General features: G+C 43.7%; 1 protein-coding gene across 1 annotated transcript; it reads left to right on the plus strand.

The window, feature by feature from the left end:
- Window positions 1-1,867: 1,867 nt before the first annotated feature.
- On the plus strand, window positions 1,868-18,435 carry LOC139416675 (ubiquitin domain-containing protein 1-like). The gene is made up of 4 exons (XM_071165634.1): window positions 1,868-2,043; window positions 6,825-7,052; window positions 16,161-16,346; window positions 17,323-18,435. Exons 1-4 carry the CDS (start codon window positions 1,971-1,973, stop codon window positions 17,544-17,546), a joined length of 711 nt encoding a protein of 236 aa, XP_071021735.1. The 5' UTR covers window positions 1,868-1,970; the 3' UTR covers window positions 17,547-18,435.
- Window positions 18,436-22,092: the final 3,657 nt, after the last annotated feature.

Here is a 22,092-nt window from a genome sequence, read left to right on the forward strand (position 1 = left end):
TGTCGGTCTTTGCGGGGATCCCAGAGGAGGCCATGTACTTCTGACAACAATTTAAAAGATTTTACATTTCATATAAGGAAATCAGTCAATTAAAATAAATTCATTTAGGCCAGTCATTAATTCATGACTGGGAATACAGATATGCATCTGTTGGTTACAGATACCTTAAAAACAAAGATATGTGCTTGTATAACATGTGAGGATTTATATCTATGCTCTGTAACCCACTACTATATCACGTAAGATTGAATTGATTGAACAGCAGTTGTCTGTGTGTGTCAAGAACTGAGTAACATGCTGAGACTGCTGCATGTTGCAAAACTGTAGATAACAGCCCGGCAGATGCTTTGTCCTTGTGTTTGTATGTGACAATATTGAGCATATGGTGTGACTTGCTGTATCTTACAAAGTTGTGGTTAATCAGGTAAAGGGAGGGGTGGTCATCACAAGGTTTAACTGAGATGGAAAAATACTGAACAACACAATAGCAGGAACTGAGCAACTGTTATAACTAGGAGGTGATACCAGAACAGTAAGAATCTATACATCGACGGAGGGAGGACTCCAAGAAGCGCCAAGAGGCGGGGACCAGCCTGAGCGCCTGCGATAGGCTGAGCAAGTCTAAACCACGCTCAGCCTTTACTCTGATAGACCAACTATGTCTATCACAGTATAAGAACAGCTGTTTACGTACATCCTGTCAGTTCCTTGTTCTGCCCTGCGTGGTATTACAGTGAGCCCGTATATACGAAAGTTGCATTTGCCATTTATTGCTTAGCTAATAAAAGTACATAGAGTACAATCAGTGACTCAGTGTTATAACTTGTTCTGATACCAGATTCGAATTGACGCAACCCTAACAGGTTTAGCAAAATATTTTTAAGGATATGTGACGAAAAACATGTAAAATGGTATATACAAGGGACACGACAGGACAGAGACGTCTGACTGCTACGCCATCTTGGATTCATATAATGGTTCTTGGGGTGGGATAGACATGGGCTGTGGGGGGTCTGTGGATGGCTTTTGACAATTCTTTTGGATTCCTCATGTTTGGTCCAAGTTGGATGTTGGGTACTATTTTTATTGAATATTATCTGAAACCTAGCAATTAAATTGGCCAATTTGGTTGCAATCAATTAGCTTAACTTCTCTGAGATAAAATAACATTTCAACAGAATGCCAATCTTACCTGTTTCTAACGACAGAAACAATTTCATCACAATCTGAGATTGTGACTGTCATGACTTGTTGAAATGACTCGGGTAACTTATACAATAGATACTACCAAGAATTGTCCACCCCCAAACAATATAATAATATATGCCATTGAGCAGACACTGTTTCCCCAAGGGCCTGAGTCACGTGTGCATGGGTGGAGCCAGCAGGCCAAACAGACAACAGTACAATGGTTTATACCTTGCTTGAAATTCTCCTTAACAGGTGCAATCACATTCCCAGCAGGTAAGTATGGTCTGACCAGGGTTTTAAGTCTATAATGGGGTTGCTGTGTTGACTCAAGTTATTCTTGATCTCTTCCACCTCTTCCTCTAAATAGCTGATTGGATTAGTGCTGTTGTGTAAAGGATTAGCTGCCTTACTAGCCAATGTGGATAGGACATGCCCTCATATACCGCTCCTGTTGCTGTTTATAACATATGCTGCCAGATGTTCCATCTGACCATTTATTGATCCTGTGTGGTTCCTTAGTAAAGAACTGGGGAAGTGTCGTGACAGCTAGCGAACCTTGCTCTGACTCCACCTGTAGTCATCATCGATAGTCAAAGCATTGAAATCTAGTCCAGGTGGTGGGATTGTACCCTTGACCACTACGACCTTCTTAGACAAATCTAAGTACTTTGTTTCTGAAAGGCTGTTTTCTCTGATGCTGAGCCGGTGTCGTGTTTGATTTAAACAACAAGTCTCTAGAACTAAGAGATCAAGTCTCTGGGAGAGAGAAAGAGAAGAACATGGGAGTCGCTAACTCCAGGGATCACCATCTCTACCACCCCTCACAGTCTCCCATCAAGGTGGTGCTGAAAAGTGAGTATGGATGGAGATGGACTGTGGATTGTTGGAGTGTTGGATAACTATGTTAGTGAGCCTCAATGTTCTAGCGCTGCAATTGCCAGAAACAGAACAGTGTTAAGTCTGTGTATTTTGTCTCTCCACCATGTCAAGTTGAAGAGGTTAAGTGTAAGATGTGGTCTTTAGATATTAGTAACAACTTGTCATCAGGTTGCATCAGGTTGTAAAATCTCTCATAAGCTATAGTATGACCTGTGTTAATATAACCCACCTCTTTTCAAGAATTTATTTAACAGCGAATAGGTAAGGGGACAGGGTAAATTTATGAAAGGATATGAGAAGGAAGTGTGTAATTTAAATAAGGGCACTTAGACAAATTATTATGGGAATATCCTGTAGTATCATGTATCAAATATTTATATAATAGTGAACTCTAACCTGCAGCATACAAAGAATTATGCTTTCCAGTGATGTTTGACTGTTAATGTGTTGTGCACCATTTAAAGCTGGAGACCAGCATTAATCGTCCATTATGGTCACTGCCTGTATGAGGCAAGCGTCAATTGTTTGGATTTACAGTACCAGTCAAAAGTTTGGACACACCTACTCATTCAAAAAAAATGTAAAACTTTTTTCTACATTATAGAATAATAGTGAAGACAACAAAACTATGAAATAACACATGGAATCATGTAGTACGCAAAAACGTGTTAAGCAAATCAAAACATTTGTAATATTTTCGATTCTTCAAATTAGCCACCCTTTGCCTTGATGACAGCTTTGCACACTATTGGCATTCTCTCAACCAGCTTCATGAGGTAGTCAGCTGGAATGCATTTCAATTAACAGGTGTGCCTTGTTAAAAGTTAATTTGTGGAATTTATTTCCTTTGAGAGAATGTCAAGTGTGTAAAGCTGTAATCAAGGCAAAGGGTTTGAAGAATCTCAAATCGATGTTGATTTATTTAACACTTTTTTGGTTATTACATAATTCCACGTGTGTTATTTCATAGTTTTGATGTCTTCACTATTAAAAATAATAACAATATAGAAAAACCCTTGAATGAGTTGGTTTGTCCAAACTTATGACTGGTACTGTATATAGAGTGCATTCGAAAAGTATTCAGACCCCTTGAGTTTTTCCACATTTTGTTACTTTACAGCCTTATTCTAAAAGGGTTTCAATTGGCTCTAACCAGAACAGAAAGAGGAGTGGGAGGCCCTGGTGCACAACTGAGCAAATAGACCAGTACATTAGTGTCTAGTATGAGAAACGGACGCCTCACAAGTCCTCAACTGGCAGCTTCATTAAATAGTACCAGCAAAACATAAGTCTCAACGTCAACAGTGCTGGCCTTATAGGCAGAGTTCCTCTGTCCAGTGTCTGTGCTCTTTGCCCATCTTAATCTTTTATTTGTATTGGCCAGTCTGAGATATGGCTTTTTCTTTGCAACTCTGCCCAGAAGGCCAGCGTCCCAGAGTCGCTTCTTCACTGTTGACGTTGAGACTTGTGTCTTTTATTCAGACCATTTACTCTGTATTTTGTTGAAGCACCTTTGGCAGTGAGTACAGCCTTTACTTTTCTTGTGTATGATGCTACAAGATTGGCACACCTGTATTTGAGGAGTTTCTCCCATTCTTCTCTGCAGATTCTCTCATGCTCTGTCAGGTTGGATGGGGAGCGTTGCTGCACAGCTATTTTCAGATCTCTCCAGAGATGTTCAAGTTTGGGCTCTGGCTGGGCCACTCAAGGACATTCAGCGACTTGTCCCAAAGCCACTCCTGCCTTGTCTTGGCTGTGTGCTTAGGGTCCTTGTTCTGTTGGAAGGGGAACCTTCTCCCCAGTCTGAGGTCCTGAGCGCTCTGGAGCAGGTTTTCATCAAGGATCTCCCTGTACTTTGCTCCGTTCATCTTTCTCTCGATCCTGACTAGTCTCCCAGTTCCTGCCAATGAAAAACACGCCCACAACATGATGCTGCCAGCATCATACTTCACTGTAGGGATGGTGCCAGGTTTCCTCCAGACGTGAAGCTTAGCAGGACACAATCTTTGTTTCATCAGATTTGAGCATCTTGATTCTCATGGTCTGAGAGTCTTTAGGTGTCTTTTTGGCAAACTCCAAGCGGGCTGTCATGTGCCTTTTACTGAGGAGGGGCTTCCGTCTGGCCACTTTACCGTAAAGGCCTGATTGGTAGAGTGCTGCAGAGATGGTTGTCCTTCTGCAAGGTTCTCCCATCTCCACAGAGGAACTCTGGAGCTCTGTCAGAGTGACCATCGGGTTCTTGGTCACCTCCTTGACCAAGGCCCTTCTACCCCAATTGCTCAATGTGGCCGGGCTATAGGAAGAGTCTTTGTGTTTCCAAACTTTTTCCATTTAAAAATGATGGAGGCCAGTGTGTTGTTGGGGACCTTCAATGCTGTAGAAAGTTTGGGGTACCCTTCCCCAGATCTGTGCCTCGGCACAATTCCTTCAACCTTATGGTTTGGTTTTTGCTCTGACATGCACTGTCAACTGTGGGAAGTTACATAGACAGGTGTGTGCCTTTCCAAATCATGTCCAATCAATTTAATTTAAGAGAGGTGGACTCCAATCAAGTTCGGTCAGCCAGCCGAAAATACGGAGCCTAGGGGATGGTAATGTTCTCTAGTTGCGCCGTGATTGGCTCAGTGTTCTGTCACTCATGGGGACACTGTCACAGCAAAATCTACAGGGAGAACTCAAAAATGTAAGTGGGTGCTGCCATAGAGTTACATCAGAAGTGCCCAAAGCTAAAGATCATTGGCCACAGATAAAATGTTGTCAGATCACATCATATCTACTGTAGCTTTGATTGGACTTTCATTTCAAAATCTTAGGTAGCAAGCTAGACAAGCAGTCATCATCATGAAACATGGTCACAATCTACTGACAAATACCTTTCAATCCTTGTCATATGAAGATAAATTATAGATAAAACATGTCGGTGCTCATCAGCCATTGAACATAAACATTACACAACAAGTTGGAAATCGCAAATTAAACAATGAGTAGTTTGGAAGGAATCAGGGACTAACTGCAAGCGTTGCAAAGCTATTCACTGGATTTGGTGTGTGGTCCAAGTCTGGGTTTAAGGCTCTCTCGTTTGACATTCTGGGGTATTTTGTGTAGATAGATCATTGACAAAGAATCTAAATTTCTCATACCTTTTAAGACTTTTTCTGGTATATGTTTTCTAAGACCCATTTTCTGTTTGTTTGACAAGAAATCAAAGCCTTTGCTTATTCCAAATTTTTATTATGTAAAATGGTTGAGAAATGTATATATGTCTCCAAAATATAGACTTTTAGATTTCATTTGACACCCAATTTGATACACTCCATTGAACCTCCCGTTGGTGCTAATGGGTCCTTTTACATGGAAAGGACCTTAATAGGTTTCACCTATAGTGTTATTCTTATGCCAAGACCAAGGATGAGAGAATGAGTTGGTCAGAATCAACTAGGGCTAAGAATTTATTTTCAAAGGATGATAAATATCAGTCAGTCAATCAATCAACGAACCAAACAATAAATTCATTGGCCAAGACATGTCAATAGATGGATAGACAATCATTGAACCTCTCTCTCTCTCTGTTCAGTAGCCTAAACCCACCACAGGAGCAGTGAGGATTAGTACTCATAACAGGCTAACACTTTAGCATTCAACCCTGACAATGACATTGTGCAACACCCTGCAGCTGCTATCATGGGTGCTCACACATGTCAAGCCTCTGTGCGCGTGTGTGTGTGCTTTGTTTGTGCAAGCTTAGATAAATGCACAGTGATCTATTTAATAGAAAGCCACTTGAGTCAGTAAGTTGTCGTCGACTGCTGTGTACAGTGGGGGTAAACGAGTATCTATCCAATGGGGTGGTTCTATCTTTGTTGGTTCATGATCTAAGAAATAAGGATTTGTTTAATCAATGAAGGTGTCTTTTTTCAGAATGCAGTTGTTATCTGAAATGTGAGGTCCATTGAGGTCATTGCAGTCACCTGGCAGTCTCCACTCAACACCCATCTCTCAGAGCAATGCATTGTGGGGTAGCAGACACTACATCCTGTTATGTGGCACCCGATTACTGCGGTAATCCACTGTTGTCCTTTTGTGTGTGTGTATATGTGTGTGACCGTGGGTAATACACTGCACTATAAATAATCACTTTTGATTTCTATCGCTCTCTCTCGTTCTCTCTTTCTCTCTCCCGCTCTTTCTCTCAAAGTGACCTTATTTTCTAGTACAGGAATACAGCACTATGACCAACATCAGGCAGCAGAGTATTATACCGAGTCTCTTTGCAGAAAGAGTCTTACAGAGGGGTACACACAAACACACCGCTCCTTGAGATGTGTTTCAGCAGTATCAAGTCATGTGGAGGTCTATGACTATTCACTCATTTACCTTGTCAGATTATATGATTCTGCTTCGGTTGCTTCTGTTCTCCCTACAGGTTCTCACTCTGTTCATCAATTGATAGCGTGAGTCTAAGACCGAAAGACCTGAGAAGAGACTGTGAATGTCCCCACTTCTGCATGTAGAAATGCCCCCTAATACAATGGCTAGTTCTGGCATTTGGAAATGGAGTCTTTGCACCTGTTTTGATTTAATGCTATAGACAATGCCATAGACGGAATGATAGCTAGCAAGCTACACTTTGTAATGAGTGCTGTGACATGACATTCAGAGGAATGGCAGTGTACATGCACATCAGAACTCTGAGTAAAATATTCTCACCTTTGGGAAGCAAATGTATGTATTTCTTTCTCTTTATTTCTCTTCAGGACGCAACGAGCCACTGAAGAAGGAGCGTCTTAAATGGAAGAATGAGTACCCTATGACGGAGGGCCAGCTGAGGTGTAAGAGGGATGAGTTTTGGGACACGGCCCCAGCCTTTGACGGCAGGAAGGAGATTTGGGATGCGCTCCGAGCAGCAGCGGTGGCTGTAGAGCTTAACGACCTGGAATTGGCTCAGGCTATAGTGGACGGAGCCTGCATCACACTACCACATGGTGAGATACACGCATGTGCCCACACACACACACGCGCTCACATGTTCCATCCAATTATTAATACACTAGATGACTGACAAGGTGTGCTGTTTTCAAGCCACTGCTCCTCCATCTTGGCACTCCCCCTCCATTGTGAAGAATTGGTTTGAAGCTATATAAAAGCATGTATTGGGGCCTTCCGGGTGGCGCAGTGGTCTAAGGCCACCAGAGACTCTGGATTCGAGCCCAGGCTCTGTCGCAGCCGGCCGCCCTAGCATCGTCTGGGTTAGGGAGGGTTTGGCCGGTAGGGATATCCTTGTCTCATCGCGCACTAGCGACTCCTGTGGCGGGCCGGGCGCAGTGCATGCTGACCAGGTCGCTAGGTGTACAGTGTTTCCTTGGACACATTGGTGCGGCTGGCTTCCGGGTTGGATGCACGTTGTGTTAAGAAGCAGTGTGGCTTGGTTGGGTTGTGTTTCGGAGGACGCATGGCTCTCGACTCTCGTCTTTCCTGAGCTTGTACGGAAGTTGTAGCGATGGGACAAGATAGTAACTACTAACAATTGGATACTATGAAATTGGGGAGAAAAAGGGGGTAATTCAAAATAATAATATATATATATATTTTTTAAGCATGTATGGTAATGACCATGCTTAATGACTATCAACAATAATGACCTAAATGACAGAGTGACAAGAACAATATTCATAATAAATATTCCAAAACATGCATCTTGTATGCGACAAGGCACTAAAGTAATACTGCAAAAAAACGAAGGAATACACGTTTTGGCCTGAATGCAATACATTACAGTACCTTCAGAAAGTATTGACATCCCTTTACTTTTTCCACATTTTGTCATCTTACAGCCTGAATTTAAAATGGACTAAATTGAGATTTTGTGTCACTAATCTACCCCACAATACCCCAATGTCAAAGTAGAAATTTGTTTGTGGAACATTTTAGAAATGTATGAAAAATGTAAAGCTGAAATGTCTTCAGTCAGTAAGTATTCAACCCCTTTGTTATGACAAGCCTAAATAAGTTCAGGTGTAAAAATGTGCTTAACAAATCGCATAATAAATTGCATGGACTCAATCCGTGTTCAGTAATAGTGGTTAACGTGTTTTTTGAACGACTGCCCCAAATCTGTATCCTACGCATATAATTATCTGTAAGGTCCCTCAATTGAGTAGTGAATGTTAAGACCAGAGCGTTTTATCATGGGTAGATGTGTAAAAAAAAATTAAAAAGCAGCAGCTGAATATCCCTTTGAGCATGACAAAGTTATTCATTACACTTTTGGATGTTGTACCACTACACCCAGTCACTACAAAGATACAGGCGTCCTAACTTATTTGCCGGAGAGGACGTAAACCGCTCAGGGATTTCACCATGAGATCAATGGGAATTTTAAAACAGTCAGGGTTTAATTGTTGCGATATGAGAAAATTGAGGATGGTTCAACAACATTGTATTTACTCCACAATACTAACCTAAATGACAGAGTGAAAAGAAGGAAGTCTGTACAGAATGCAAATATTCCAAAACATTTATCATGTTTGCAACAAGGCACTTAAGTAATACTGCAAAATAATTGGCAAAGAAACTGACTTTTTGTCCTGAATATAAATCATTATGTTTGGGGCAAATTCAACACAACACATCACTTATTACCACTAATTTTAAGCATGGTGGGGGCTGCATCATGTTATGGGTATGCTTGCCATTGGCAAGGACACTGGAGTTTTTTGGAATAAAAAGAAACAGAATTGAGCTAAGCACAGGCAAACTCCTAGAGCAAAACCTGGTTCAGTCTGCTTTCCAAAATACACTTTCAACAGGACAATAACCTACAACACATGGCAAAATCTACACTGGAGTTGCTAACAAAGACGACAGTGAGTGTTCCTGAGTGGCCAAGTTAATGTTTTGAATTAAATCTGTTTGAAAATCTATGGCAAGACTTGAAAATGGCTGTCTAGCCATGATCCCCGACATCTTGACATAGCTTGAAGAATTTCAAAAAAGTTATGGGCAAATATTGCACAATGTAGGTGTGCAAAGCTCTTATAGGCTTACCCAAGATGACTCACAGCTGTAATCGATGCCAAAGGTGTTTCTATTATGTATCCTGTTGTGATTCAAAATATTTGAATGTGCAACCTAATCCAGTGATTGTCATGCATTTTGGATAGACAATTGTGTTATTGTTATACTTTACCATTAATATGTCTCCAGAATTGTCCCTTTTTTTGTCAATAGAGATGAATTTGTCTGCATCTTTATGTGCTCTAATAGCATATGCTAATTTATTTGGGGCTAATTCACCACCTGAGTAAGTGGAAACTCAAAACACATTAGATAGATCACTAACTCTAAAGTTAATAACCACTAATAGTAGCCATGTATTAATCTAACAGTAAATGTCATGTCCAGAAAAACTAGCCTACGTCCAATGAGGCCAATGCGCATATCTCAAAGCCATATCGAATATCTTTGTAAAATAGTTATTCAACTCATAATTGAGAGTTGCAAAATAAAAAGTAGACCTACAGAAAGCTGAGAACATCCTCTCTCCATCTTGAACAACTGGATAGCTGTGTTTTCCCAGAAATTGGATTTTAATATGTTATTCAATCAGAACACTTTTCTTTCTCCCGGAGCGTTTTTTCCCCTGAGAAACGAGAGATGGAGTGGTTCAATCTACACAGCAGCAGGCCCCAGCTACACTAGTCCACGCTACTGATTGAGACACTTTCGGTCATGTAGTATATGTGGACACCTGCTTGTTGAACATCTCATTCCAAAATCATTGGCATTAATGTGGAGTTCGTCCCCAATTTGCTGCTATAGCAGCCTCCGCTCTTCTGGGAAGACTTTCCACTGTTGGAGCTAGAAACAAGAGCATTTTGCTACATCCTCAATAACATCTGTGACCAATAAAATTTGATTTGATTTACAGTAGATGTTGAAACATTGCTGCGGGGACTTGTTTCCATTCAGCCACAAGAGCATTAGTGAGGTCGGGTATGAATGATAGGCGATTAGGCCTGGCTCGCAGTTGGCATTCCAATTCATCCCAAAGGTGTTCAATGGGGTTGAGGACAGGGCTCTGTGCAGACCAGTCAAGTTCTTCCACACCGATCTCAACACACCATTTCTGTATGAACCTCGCTTTGTCATGGTGAAAAAGGAAAGGGCCTTCCCCAAACTGTTGCCACAAAGTTATAAGCACAGAATCTTCTAGCATGTCATTGTATGCTGTAGCGTTAAGATTTCCCTTCACTGGAACTAAGGGGCCTAGCCCGAACCATGAAAAACAGCTCCAGACTATTATTCCTCCTCCACCAAACTTTACAGTGGCACTATGCATTGGGGCAGGTAGCGTGCTCTTGGCATCTGCCAAACCCAGATTCGTCCGTCGGACTGGTGAAGCATGATTCATCCCTCCAGAGAACGCATTTCCACTGCTCTAGAGTCCAATGGTGGTAAGCTTTACACCACTCCAGCCGATGCTTGGCATTGCGCATTGGTGATCTTAGCCTTGTGTGCGCTGCTTGGCCATGGAAACCCATTTCATGAAGCTCCCAATGAACAGTTCTTGTGCTGACATTGCTTCCAGAGGCAGTTTGGAACTCGGTAGTGTGTTGCAAACGAGGACAGACGATTTTTTACATGCTGCACGCTTTCAACACTGGCCGGTCCCGTTCTGTGAACTTGTGTGGCCTACCACTTCGCGGCTGAGCCGTTGTTGCTCCTAGACGTGTCTACTTCACAATAACAGCACTTACATGTTGACCGGGGCAGCTCTAGCAGGGCAAAAATTTTAGGAACTGACTTGTTGGAAAGGTGGCATACTATAACGCTGCCACATTGAAAGGCACTGAGCTCTTTAGTAAGGCCATTCTACTGCCAATGTTTGTCTATGGAGATTGCGTGGCTGTGTGCTCGATTGCATGGCTGTCTGCTCGACTTGCACTTACTCCATCCATCTATCCTTCTGGGTAAAGACATCAGTGAGTGAACTGTAAAACTCATCCCTGTTGGCCCTCAGTTTTAATAGTCTCTTGGTCTCGATGCGATGGAGATGATGGCAAGGAATGAGAGTCGTCCTTGAATTGTCCGGTTTCGACTGTGTGTCTTTATCCGTTTCAGTGCAGACAATGACCTCTCAACGAATGCTGTTGTGGCTGATATAGTGAGGAACGTTGTCGCCACTGGAGCTACAGTAACTTTGTCGCCTCAGGGAAAGTCGTGTCGGGTCATGCTGAACAAAAAACTGAGAAGCTGTCCAGGTGATTTGTCTTGTACCATTTGTGAGCTGTACAATCCGACTAACGAAATCAACGAAATCTAACGAAATCAAAGTACTTTGAGTATTTTGACAGGCACTCGTTTGCTGGTGTCAAACTTTTGTGACATTGTTTCCCATTTTTTGCAGTCCACTGAGCCAAGGAAATTAAGTTCACCAAAGTGGTCAAACCTGGCTCTCATCTAAACATTGATTGATGTTGTCCATTATGGTGTAGTAGATTCACCCCTCTCTACTCTGACCCGCTGGTTACTATGAGTTTCGCTTTCTGCCAGGCCCAATTCATTGTATTTCATGCTCGAATCGCTCAAATAAACGATCCGTCTTGTTGCTGCCTTACCAGTGCTTTCCTTGTGTCGCTGAAACCCATATCCATCACTTTGTTCTGCAGAACACGAAAGAGCGAGTCAGTTTCATTGAAAATTCTATCATAGGCCTTAAGCAAAAAGCAAACATGCTGGCAGGTCTCAATGTGTTGCTAACTGTAAAAAACATATTACTGCCACACTGGCGCTCACGAGTCATGAAGGCAGTCAAATTCCACATGACCGTTTATCAAATATAACTTTATTTGTCACATGTCCCGAATACAACAAGTGTAGGCTTTACCGTGAAATGCTTACTTACAAGCCCTTAACCAGCAGTGCAGTTCAAGAAGAGTAAAGAAAATATTTACCAAGTAGACTATAATAAAAAAGTAATGATAAAAAGTAACACAATAAGAAAAACAATAACGAGGCTATATACAGGGCGCACCGGTACCGAGTCAGTGTGCGGTGGTACAGGTTAGTTGAGGTCATTTGTACATGTAGGTGGGGTGAAGTGACTATGAATAGATAATAAACAGCGAGTAGCAGCAGTGTACAAAAGGGTGGGGGGGTCAATGTACATTTTCTGGTGCCAATTTTATTAATTGTTCATCAATCTTATTGTTGTCACTGGTGGTGCTCGGCGGTCATCGTCATCGTCACCGGCCTACTAGCCGCCACCGATCCCTTTTTCTTTTCGGTTAGTTTTGTCCCATTAGTTTCACCTGTTCCTATTTTGTGTGTGCTTGATTTGCTACCCTATTTAACGTGTGGAACCTGCCCCTTTGTTGTGTGGGATTATTTTGATGTTCACGTTTGTGTTGTTGGTGTTGTTTGTGCTCTGGACCGTGTTACCTGTTGTTTTAAGTTGGTCAGTGTTTTGCACCCTGCGTGTTTGGGTATTTATTTTTGGTGCCGCATTAAAGTGCATCTTTCCACTGGACCTCTCTGCTTTCTGCGCCTGATTCCTCTCCACACACCTAGTCAGCCGTGACAGAATCCCGCACCCTTCACAATGTAATCAGCAAGAGCAGCCACACCTCCTCTCCCATCGATGGAGGAGAGGGTCTTCCATCACACCACCGTTCTTCACCGGATCGGGTCCGCCATGGATCAGATGATGGAGAGGATGGACCAATGGGAGAGGAGTGGCCTTCCCACCCCACCCCCTCCACCAGCACCACCTACCCCTGCTTCAGCATCCGGCTCCGGGGCCCTGCGTCTGGTGCTCCCCAGGGAGTATGATGGGACGGCGGCTGGGTGTCAGGGGTTTCTCCTCCAACTGGAATTATACCTAGCTACCGTCCGTCCGACTCCCTCAGGGGAGGAAAGCATGTGCGTCCTCGTCTCCTGTCTGACGGGGCGAGTCCTGGAGTGGGCCAATGCAGTGTGGAATGGCCCAGACTCGGCGAGGGATCACTACCCCGAGTTCACCCGCCGATTCCGGGCTGTGTTCGATCACCCACCGGAGGGCCGAGCGGCGGGTGAACGGCTGTTCCACTTGCGACAGAAGACGAGGAGCGCACAGGACTTTGCCCTGGAGTTCCGGACCTTGGCCACAGGAGCGGGGTGGAATGACAGGGCTTTGATGGACCACTTCCGTTGTTGCCTCAGGGAGGACGTCCGCAGGGAGCTAGCGTGTCGGGACACTACTATCTCATTGGATGAACTGATAGACATGTCCATTCATCTGGACAACCTGCTGGCTGCCCGCGGGCGTCCGGAACGGGCCCTGTTGATTCCACCCCCAAGTCCTCCTGCTGCCATCCCCATGTAGTTAGGGGGGCTGCATCGAGGGGGACCGGAGGAGGAGTTTCCTCCTGCACCAGTTGTGGTCGGTGAGGACACATGGCCGACCGGTGCTGGAGGAGCTCGTCTGGGAGTTGGGAGGGCAGGCGGAGCACTACTCGTTCACCCCAGGTGAGTCCGCATCAGACTCACCCAGAGCTTCCTGTTGGCCATATGTTTGTGTTAACCTCTTTCCCTGGGTTTTCTCCCTCTCTACAGCATAAGGCGCTAGTCGATTCAGGCGCAGCTGGGAACTTTATGGATCATGGGCTCGCACTAAGGCTAGGGATTCCCCTGGTGTCGTTAGACCAACCTTTCCCCATGCACTCCTTAGATAGCTGACCATCAGGGTCAGGGCTGGTCAGGGAGGCCACGGTGCCACTGGACATGGTAACGCAGGGGGGTCATAAGGAACAGATTAGTCTATTCCTTGTTGATTCACCTGCGTTTCCAGTGGTGCTGGGAATTCCGTGGCTTGCTCATCACAACCCGGCGGTTTCATGGAGACAGCGGGTTCTTCGAGGGTGGTCAGAGGAGTGTTCAGGCAGGTGTATAGGAGTTTCCGTAGGTGCGACTACGGTGGAGAGTCCAGACCAGGTTTCCACCGTGCGCACACCCTCTGAATATGCCATTCTGTAAGATAAACCTCCTGGAGAACGCTGCACTTCCTAGGAGTCATGTGTACCCATTGTCCCAGGAGGAGACAGTGGCTATGGAGACATATGTCACGGAATCTCTGGGGCAGGGGTACATTCGGCCCTCCACGTCACCCGTCTCCTTGAGCTTCTTTTTTGCGAAGAAGGAGGGAGGTCTGCGTCCGTGCATTGATTATAGAGGTCTAAATTGAATCACAGTGGGGTTTAGTTACCCACTACCTCTCATCGCTATGGGCGGTGGAATCATTTCACGGGGCGCGTTTCTTCACAAAACTGGACCTGAGGAGTGCGTATAACCTGGTGCGTATCCGGGGAGGAGATGAGTGGAAAAACGCATTTAGTACTACATCTGGACATTATGAGTACCTTGTCATGCCATATGGGTTGAAGAATGCTCCAGCTGTCTTCCAATCTTTCGTAGACAAAATTCTCCAAGACCTGCACGAGCAGGGAGTGGTAGTGTACATTGATGACATCCTGATCTATTCTGCCACACGTGCCTCGCACGTGTCTCTGGTGCGTAAGGTATTTGGGCGACTGCTGGAGCAATGTGTGTTCTCCAAACAAGCCGTTTCCTTCCTGGGTTAACGCATTTCCACCTCCGGGGTGGTGATGGAGTGTGACCGGGTTACAGCCATGCGTAATTGGCCGACTCCGACCACGGTAAAAGAGGTGCAGCAGTTTTTAGGGTTTGCCAGTTACTACCAGAGGTTTATCCGGGGTTTTGGTCAGGTTGCTGCTCCCATTACCTCACTGCTGACGGGAGGACCGGCGCGCTTGCGCTGGTCAGCAGAGGCGGGCAGAGCTTTCAGTCGACTGAAAGACCTGTTCACCAATGCGCCAGTGTTGGCGCATCCGGACCCATCTTTAGCGTTCATAGTGGAGGTGGACGCGTCCAAGGCTGGTGTAGGGGCCGTGCTGTCCCAGCGCTCGGGCGCGCCACCAAAGCGCCGCCCTTGTGCTTTTTTTTTCGAAGAAGCTCGGTCCGGCGGAGCAAAACTATGACGTGGGGAAGTTGTTAGTCAAGGCTCTGAAGGTGTGGAGACATTGGCTTGATGGGGCTAAGCACCCTTTTCTCATCTGGACTGACCATCGTAATCTCGAGTATATCCGGGCAGCGAAGAGAATGAATCCGCGCCAGGCTAGATGGGCCATGTACTTTGCCCGGTTCCGCTTCATCATCTCGTACCGGCCGACCCCCATCATTCCACCTTCATGTCTCAGGGCACCGGTGGTATGGGAGGTGGACGTGGAGATAGAGAGGGCATCATGGTTGGAGCCTGCCCCCCCTCAGTGTCCAGCAGGGGCTCAGTACGTGCTGCGGGGTGTCCGTGACAGGCTGATTCGTTGGGCTCATACTCTACCCTCCTCAGATCATCTTGGCATCATGAGGACAGTGCGGAGTCTTAGGGGGAGATACTGGTGGCCCACGTTGGCGAAAGACGTGAGGTTTTATGTCCCTTCCTGCTCGGTGTGGCTCAGAGCAAGGCTCCTCGACACCTGCCTAGAGGGAAGTTACAGCCATGTGAGGATATGATGTAGCCGAATGACTTGGTGTATAGTGAGAAGAGGGCCTAGAACTGAGCCCTGGGGGACACCAGTAGTGAGAGTATGTGGTGCAGACACCAATCCTCTCCACGTCACCTGGTAGGGGCGGCCTGCCAGGTAGGATGCAATCAAACAGTGTGCATAGCCTGAGACACCCAGCCCTGAGAGGGTGGACAGAATGATCTGATTATTCACGGTGTCAATGGTAGTGGATACAGTGCCTTGCGAAAGTATTCGGCCCCCTAGAACTTTGCGACCTTTTGCCACATTTCAGGCTTCAAACATAAAGATATAAAACTGTATTTTTTTGTGAAGAATCAACAACAAATAGTCATGGGCAGCATGAGAGGATCTCAAGTATTTAGCTTCATAGACAGTAAGGAGACAGTGGGGGACGGTATCTCCGGGGGTAGGGTTGGCCACTCCTAGTCTAGAGGTCCCTAGGGGCTGTTGGTTGACTTCAGTCGGGACTGCTACTGAGTTTTTTTTTGTGTCTTTATCTGTCATCTTCAGGTACTCTGACAGAGAGTTATGATGAACTGGGGAACCGCTACCAGCTTCCTGCTTACACTCTAACCCCTCCCGCCAATCTCATCACTGAACGCACCAATGACAGCGAAGCTCCCGATCAAAAGGAGCCGAAAAAGCCTCCCGCCTTTCCCAAAGAGGAGTTCCAGCTACGAGTTCGACTCTCGTGCGGTAAGAGACACAATACTAGAGCAGGCGATGTGACAAAAATTCACATTGCGATAAATTGCATGAATTGAGGCGAAAACGATAAATAAAACGTTAAGTTTATAACATTAATATCCACCACAGTTTTTATTTTTTATTATCCTTTAAAATACTACTACTATCTTGGTGGTTGTAGCCATCAAGTGGCCCATTAACAATCACCCCGATAAACACATTTATTTCATTTCAAATGAACAATATCAGCAAAATGCCTGTGATAAGTGGTTGATGTCGATCATTTTCCGTTTATCGTCCCAGCTCTACACCCTACCCTTTTTCCGTTGAGTTGCTCCATCTGGGGATTTCTCACTGAGATCTGGAGGGTCATTTCAATACTAATAATTGTGAATGTCATCCCTCAGACCTAGTTATCATCCTATTGTTTGACAGCGTGTTAAAGGGAATCTGTTTAAGCAAGGCGAGGCACAGAATCACTCATCTTGATTACATTATAGTGATTTGTGCATGAGTGATTCTGCACAGTTTGACTCTCAAACTCTCTAGTCCAGAGTTTTCAAAAACTCTGTCCTGGGAACCCTGTGTGCACGTTTTTTTCCCCTTCTTCCTAGCACTACTCAGCTGATTCAAATAACCAACTTATAATCAAGCTTTGATCATTTGAATCAGCTGTGAAGTTCTAGGGCAAAAACTAGAACGTGCATCCAAGGGGAGCCCCAAGACCGAGTTTAGGAAACCCTGCTCTAGTCTAGAGTTGATTTACTTGCTCTGATGTCCCACTATTCCCAACTCCCCTCCTCTCCATTCACTACCCTACAAACAGTGAACTGATTGAGTGCAGTGAGCAACTGGTTTATACAGTGAGGGCAACGTTTCAAACGTTGCAGGTAGAAATATAATGAATAGAGTTGACACCATTCCCCATTCTTGAACAGACCCTTGATTGTAGAAGTCACTTGACCAATGTCTCTGTCCTCCACAGGTAAGGACCTCCGTATAAGCGCCTCCATGTCAGACACCATCTCCCAGCTGAAGACAGTCCTGGAGGGGCAGGAGGACATCGAAGTGGCCCACCAACGCTGGTTCTTTGCCGGTAAACTGCTCACAGACAAGATCCGACTCCAGGACACCAAGATACAGAAAGACTTTGTGGTCCAGGTCATCGTCAACAACTACTTACCAGTTACCAAACTCATGCCAAACTGAGGAGAAATGGAGAAAGATGGATGGGAGAGCAGGAGGAAAGGATTAAGATGAAAGGGGGACAGAGAGAGGGGTGGCGAAAAACTGGGATGGAGTGCAGGCAGAAAAGGATGGGAGAATGTTGGTCAAGGCCTTATTTCTCTCCTTTGGAAGTTCAAGCACACCAGGGTCATGATCGTTAGTGCACACCGTAGGAAAACGTAACAAAACATTTTGCAACATTTCTCATTGGTCATGTTCAGATGGTCCGAAATGTGGAAAGACTTTTCTTTCATTTCGTGCCTAGTGAATAGGACACTGGACTGTTGGTTGCTGCAACAGAATGTTGTAATTAGTTTGTTTGCTTTTGTATTTCTTATCCTCTTTTTGTATTTTCCTAATAAGCCCACATTGTTACTGAGTAAAAATAAACAAATTCTGCATAGCCTGGCAAAGCACTGACAAACTGTATAATGAACGGGAAGAGAATCATGGCATATGGAGAAGAGATATTTCTCCCATGAGTCTGTCTGTTTACAAATCATTCCTTGTGAGTTTGTCCTTGTGGAACTTTGAACTGTGGAAAGTGTCCTGCCTGATGGTACAAATATTCTATTGGATCTCTATCTATACTGAAAGCCAATCGATTTGTACCCTATCGATTGTCTAATCTTTACCTAATGGGAGAGAAGAATATTGACAGATTTATGAACGAAAGTGTATGTACTGTTTCAATACTTGTTGGATCATCATATACAAATATTTGTATATGTTTAACAAACCCCAAAGAAATTTTACGTGACAAGGTTCATGAAAAGTCAACGATTTGAGGAAAAAGTGAATATACCGGTTTATAAAGGTGAAAATAGCAGATTTGATTTCAATCTACTGTATTTTTCGAACCAATTATGGAGAAAATGCTGGAAAGTGTATGAATATTTGTTAATGAAGTTATTAATAAATATTCTAAATGTAAACTGAAGTAGTTTGTCCTAGTTTGTATTGAAAATTCATCCTTAAGTACAGATGCTAAATATTATTAAAAAGTTACATTTTATCTTCACCCGAAGAATATAACTAGAAACAGTCATTTTTCATGACAAATTGTGTGTCTTCCTTTAGCTGTTCAAAAGTTTTTATGGTAGTTAAAGAGGTTTATACATTTAAATTGCTATCATTGAACATTTTAAGCTAGTAGTAGTGATTGTATTACAAATAGCAGTATAGTAATCTTTAGTGGGATAGTGACAATATAAGTAGGGAATAGTAATAATTGTAATAGTATCAGCAGTGAACGACTATGGTAGTAGTGAGCGACTATTCGTTTCCATGTTCCCTCTCCTCACCACCTCTCCTTGATTAGTTTTGACATTTTTCAAAAGGAGGCAAGGAGAGAGGACGGAGGAGAGGAGGCAGGCGGCGAGTAAAACCAATTGAGATTCTGCCAGCGTAGGTAGCATAAGCGTGACCACATGTAATATACAGTATGGATTTGCATTAGAATACGCATCAAAAGTTCTAATGCAAAGTTACACCTCACTTTTCTATTTTTTGAGTTATTATATAAAACTGATCAGAATTCCAAAGTCATAACGGAAAAACATTTGAGGGGTGTAAAGTAATATGGAGGACCCGACAAGCCAGCCTATTCCCTATAATGTAAACTTCAACAGAAGTAACTTCAAAAGTATAACCAAATTACAATAAAATGTTTGCACTCATCATGAATACGGGTTTCAATTTAATTTTCAGCCAACTTACAAGCAAATACTTTACGAATATATTGTTACAAATCAGTTGCAAGGTTGCTAGCCAACTAGCATGCTAACGTTATCCCTACTAGCCAAATAGCGTTGGTCCTACCAGTCTGCTCATTTTAAATTAGCACTTCATGAGTCAGCCAGTTTCTATCTTACTTCTACATTAAAGTAAACTAACATTTTAAATATTATTAATCATTAGCTATAATAGAGACATGAGGGGTGCCATAGTCTAGGGTCTACACCAGAAGTTAATGGTTACAGTGCCTTGCGAAAGTATTCGGCCCCCTTGAACTTTGCGACCTTTTGCCACATTTCAGGCTTCAAACATAAAGATATAAAACTGTATTTTTTTGTGAAGAATCAACAACAAGTGGGACACAATCATGAAGTGGAACGACATTTATTGGATATTTCAAACTTTTTTAACAAATCAAAAACTGAAAATTTGGGCGTGCGAAATTATTCAGCCCCTTTACTTTCAGTGCAGCAAACTCTCTCCAGAAGTTCAGTGAGGATCTCTGAATGATCCAATGTTGACCTAAATGACTAATGATGATAAATACAATCCACCTGTGTGTAATCAAGTCTCCGTATAAATGCACCTGCACTGTAATAGTCTCAGAGGTCCGTTAAAAGCGCAGAGAGCATCATGAAGAACAAGGAACACACCAGGCAGGTCCGAGATACTGTTGTGAAGAAGTTTAAAGCTGGATTTGGATACAAAAAGATTTCCCAAGCTTTAAACATCCCAAGGAGCACTGTGCAAGCGATAATATTGAAATGGAAGGAGTATCAGACCACTGCAAATTTACCAAGACCTGGCCGTCCCTCTAAACTTTCAGCTCATACAAGGAGAAGACTGATCAGAGATGCAGCCAAGAGGCCCATGATCACTCTGGATGAACTGCAGAGATCTACAGCTGAGGTGGGAGACTCTGTCCATAGGACAACAATCAGTCGTATATTGCACAAATCTGGCCTTTATGGAAGAGTGGCAAGAAGAAAGCCATTTCTTAAAGATATCCATAAAAAGTGTTGTTTAAAGTTTGCCACAAGCCACCTGGGAGACACACCAAACATGTGGAAGAAGGTGCTCTGGTCAGATGAAACCAAAATTGAACTTTATGGCAACAATGCAAGACGTTATGTTTGGCATAAAAGCAACACAGCTGAACACACCATCCCCACTGTCAAACATGGTGGTGGCAGCATCATGGTTTGGGCCTGCTTTTCTTCAGCAGGGACAGGGAAGATGGTTAAAATTGATGGGGAGATGGATGGAGCCAAATACAGGACCATTCTGGAAGAAAACCTGATGGAATCTGCAAAAGACCTGAGACTGGGACAGAGATTTGTCTTCCAACAAGACAATAATCCAAAACATAAAGCAAAATCTACAATGGAATGGTTCAAAAATAAACATATCCAGGTGTTAGAATGGCCAAGTCAAAGTCCAGACCTGAATCCAATCGAGAATCTGTGGAAAGAACTGAAAACTGCTGTTCACAAATGCTCTCCATCCAACCTCACTGAGCTCGAGCTGTTTTGCAAGGAGGAATGGGAAAACATTTCAGTCTCTCGATGTGCAAAACTGATAGAGACATACCCCAAGCGACTTACAGCTGTAATCGCAGCAAAAGGTGGCGCGACAAAGTATTAACTTAAGGGGGCTGAATAATTTTGCACGCCCAATTTTTCAGTTTTTGATTTGTTAAAAAAGTTAGAAATATCCAATAAATGTCGTTCCACTTCATGATTGTGTCCCACTTGTTGTTGATTCTTCACAAAAAAATACAGTTTTATATCTTTATGTTTGAAGCCTGAAATGTGGCAAAAGGTCGCAAAGTTCAAGGGGGCCGAATACTTTCGCAAGGCATTGTATCTGTAGGAGGAATGTATATAGTGGGTGCAATTAAGCTTGGAATGTGCTGAGTGCAGGGAAAACTATCACATGTTGGCAGGCACTGATAAGGGTGGGGAGCCGTGGATTAGTGATGAAGGGGGCCGAGGTCAGGTCAGGTCACGTTAAAGGAGAAGGAGCAGTTTATTTCCTGCGTCACTTAATTTCCTGCCTAGCAACAGAGATGGAGTGTTTAGAGAGAAGGAGGAGATTGCACCCAAAATTGGGGAAATGTGTCTTTGACTGTTCAGCTGTTCGACCCTTTGGGGTGAATAAACTTGGTTTAAGCTTTCATAGAGTCCGTCGAGTTCTTACTCTGATATTTAGAACCTAACACTCCTAAAAACCAATGAGGAGATGGGAGAGTCTGGACTCGCAGCACATTAAGCATCACAAATAGAACCAATAACTATTTTAGCGCCTGGCTACGTAGACACTCGTTGATGCGTGCAAGCAGTGTGGGTGCAACGATTGAATAACATGTGTACATTAATTTGCAACGCTCGCGCACGTTACGAGGGTGGTGTGGTAGGAATGTAACTCTGAAGATAGCTAGCTATCTAAAAAAATAAAGGAGAGCCGCACACTCTAGGGGCTCAGATGCAAAAATATTTAATATTTAAGACAAGCTGTCTTCATCAGGGTATAATGACAAACACTGCGGGATGACTCATTTATACAGTGTCAAAAGACACACAGGTGTCTAATCATGGCCGGGTGTGGCCTGATGTCATTGGTTAATTCTCATTAATATATAGCATACAAAAAAACATAGATGGATAGCGTACGAACATAGATACAATTTGGCTACATAAGCCTACAAACATTTACAATAGAAAAATCACAATAATCACAAGAATGGCTTTAGATCAAAGTCTACTTTGAGACCGAAGGGAGCAAGGGTCTT

The sequence above is a fragment of the Oncorhynchus clarkii genome, chromosome 1 (assembly GCF_045791955.1).
Source record: "Oncorhynchus clarkii lewisi isolate Uvic-CL-2024 chromosome 1, UVic_Ocla_1.0, whole genome shotgun sequence".
In the NCBI taxonomy this organism is placed as follows: Eukaryota; Metazoa; Chordata; class Actinopteri; order Salmoniformes; family Salmonidae; genus Oncorhynchus; species Oncorhynchus clarkii.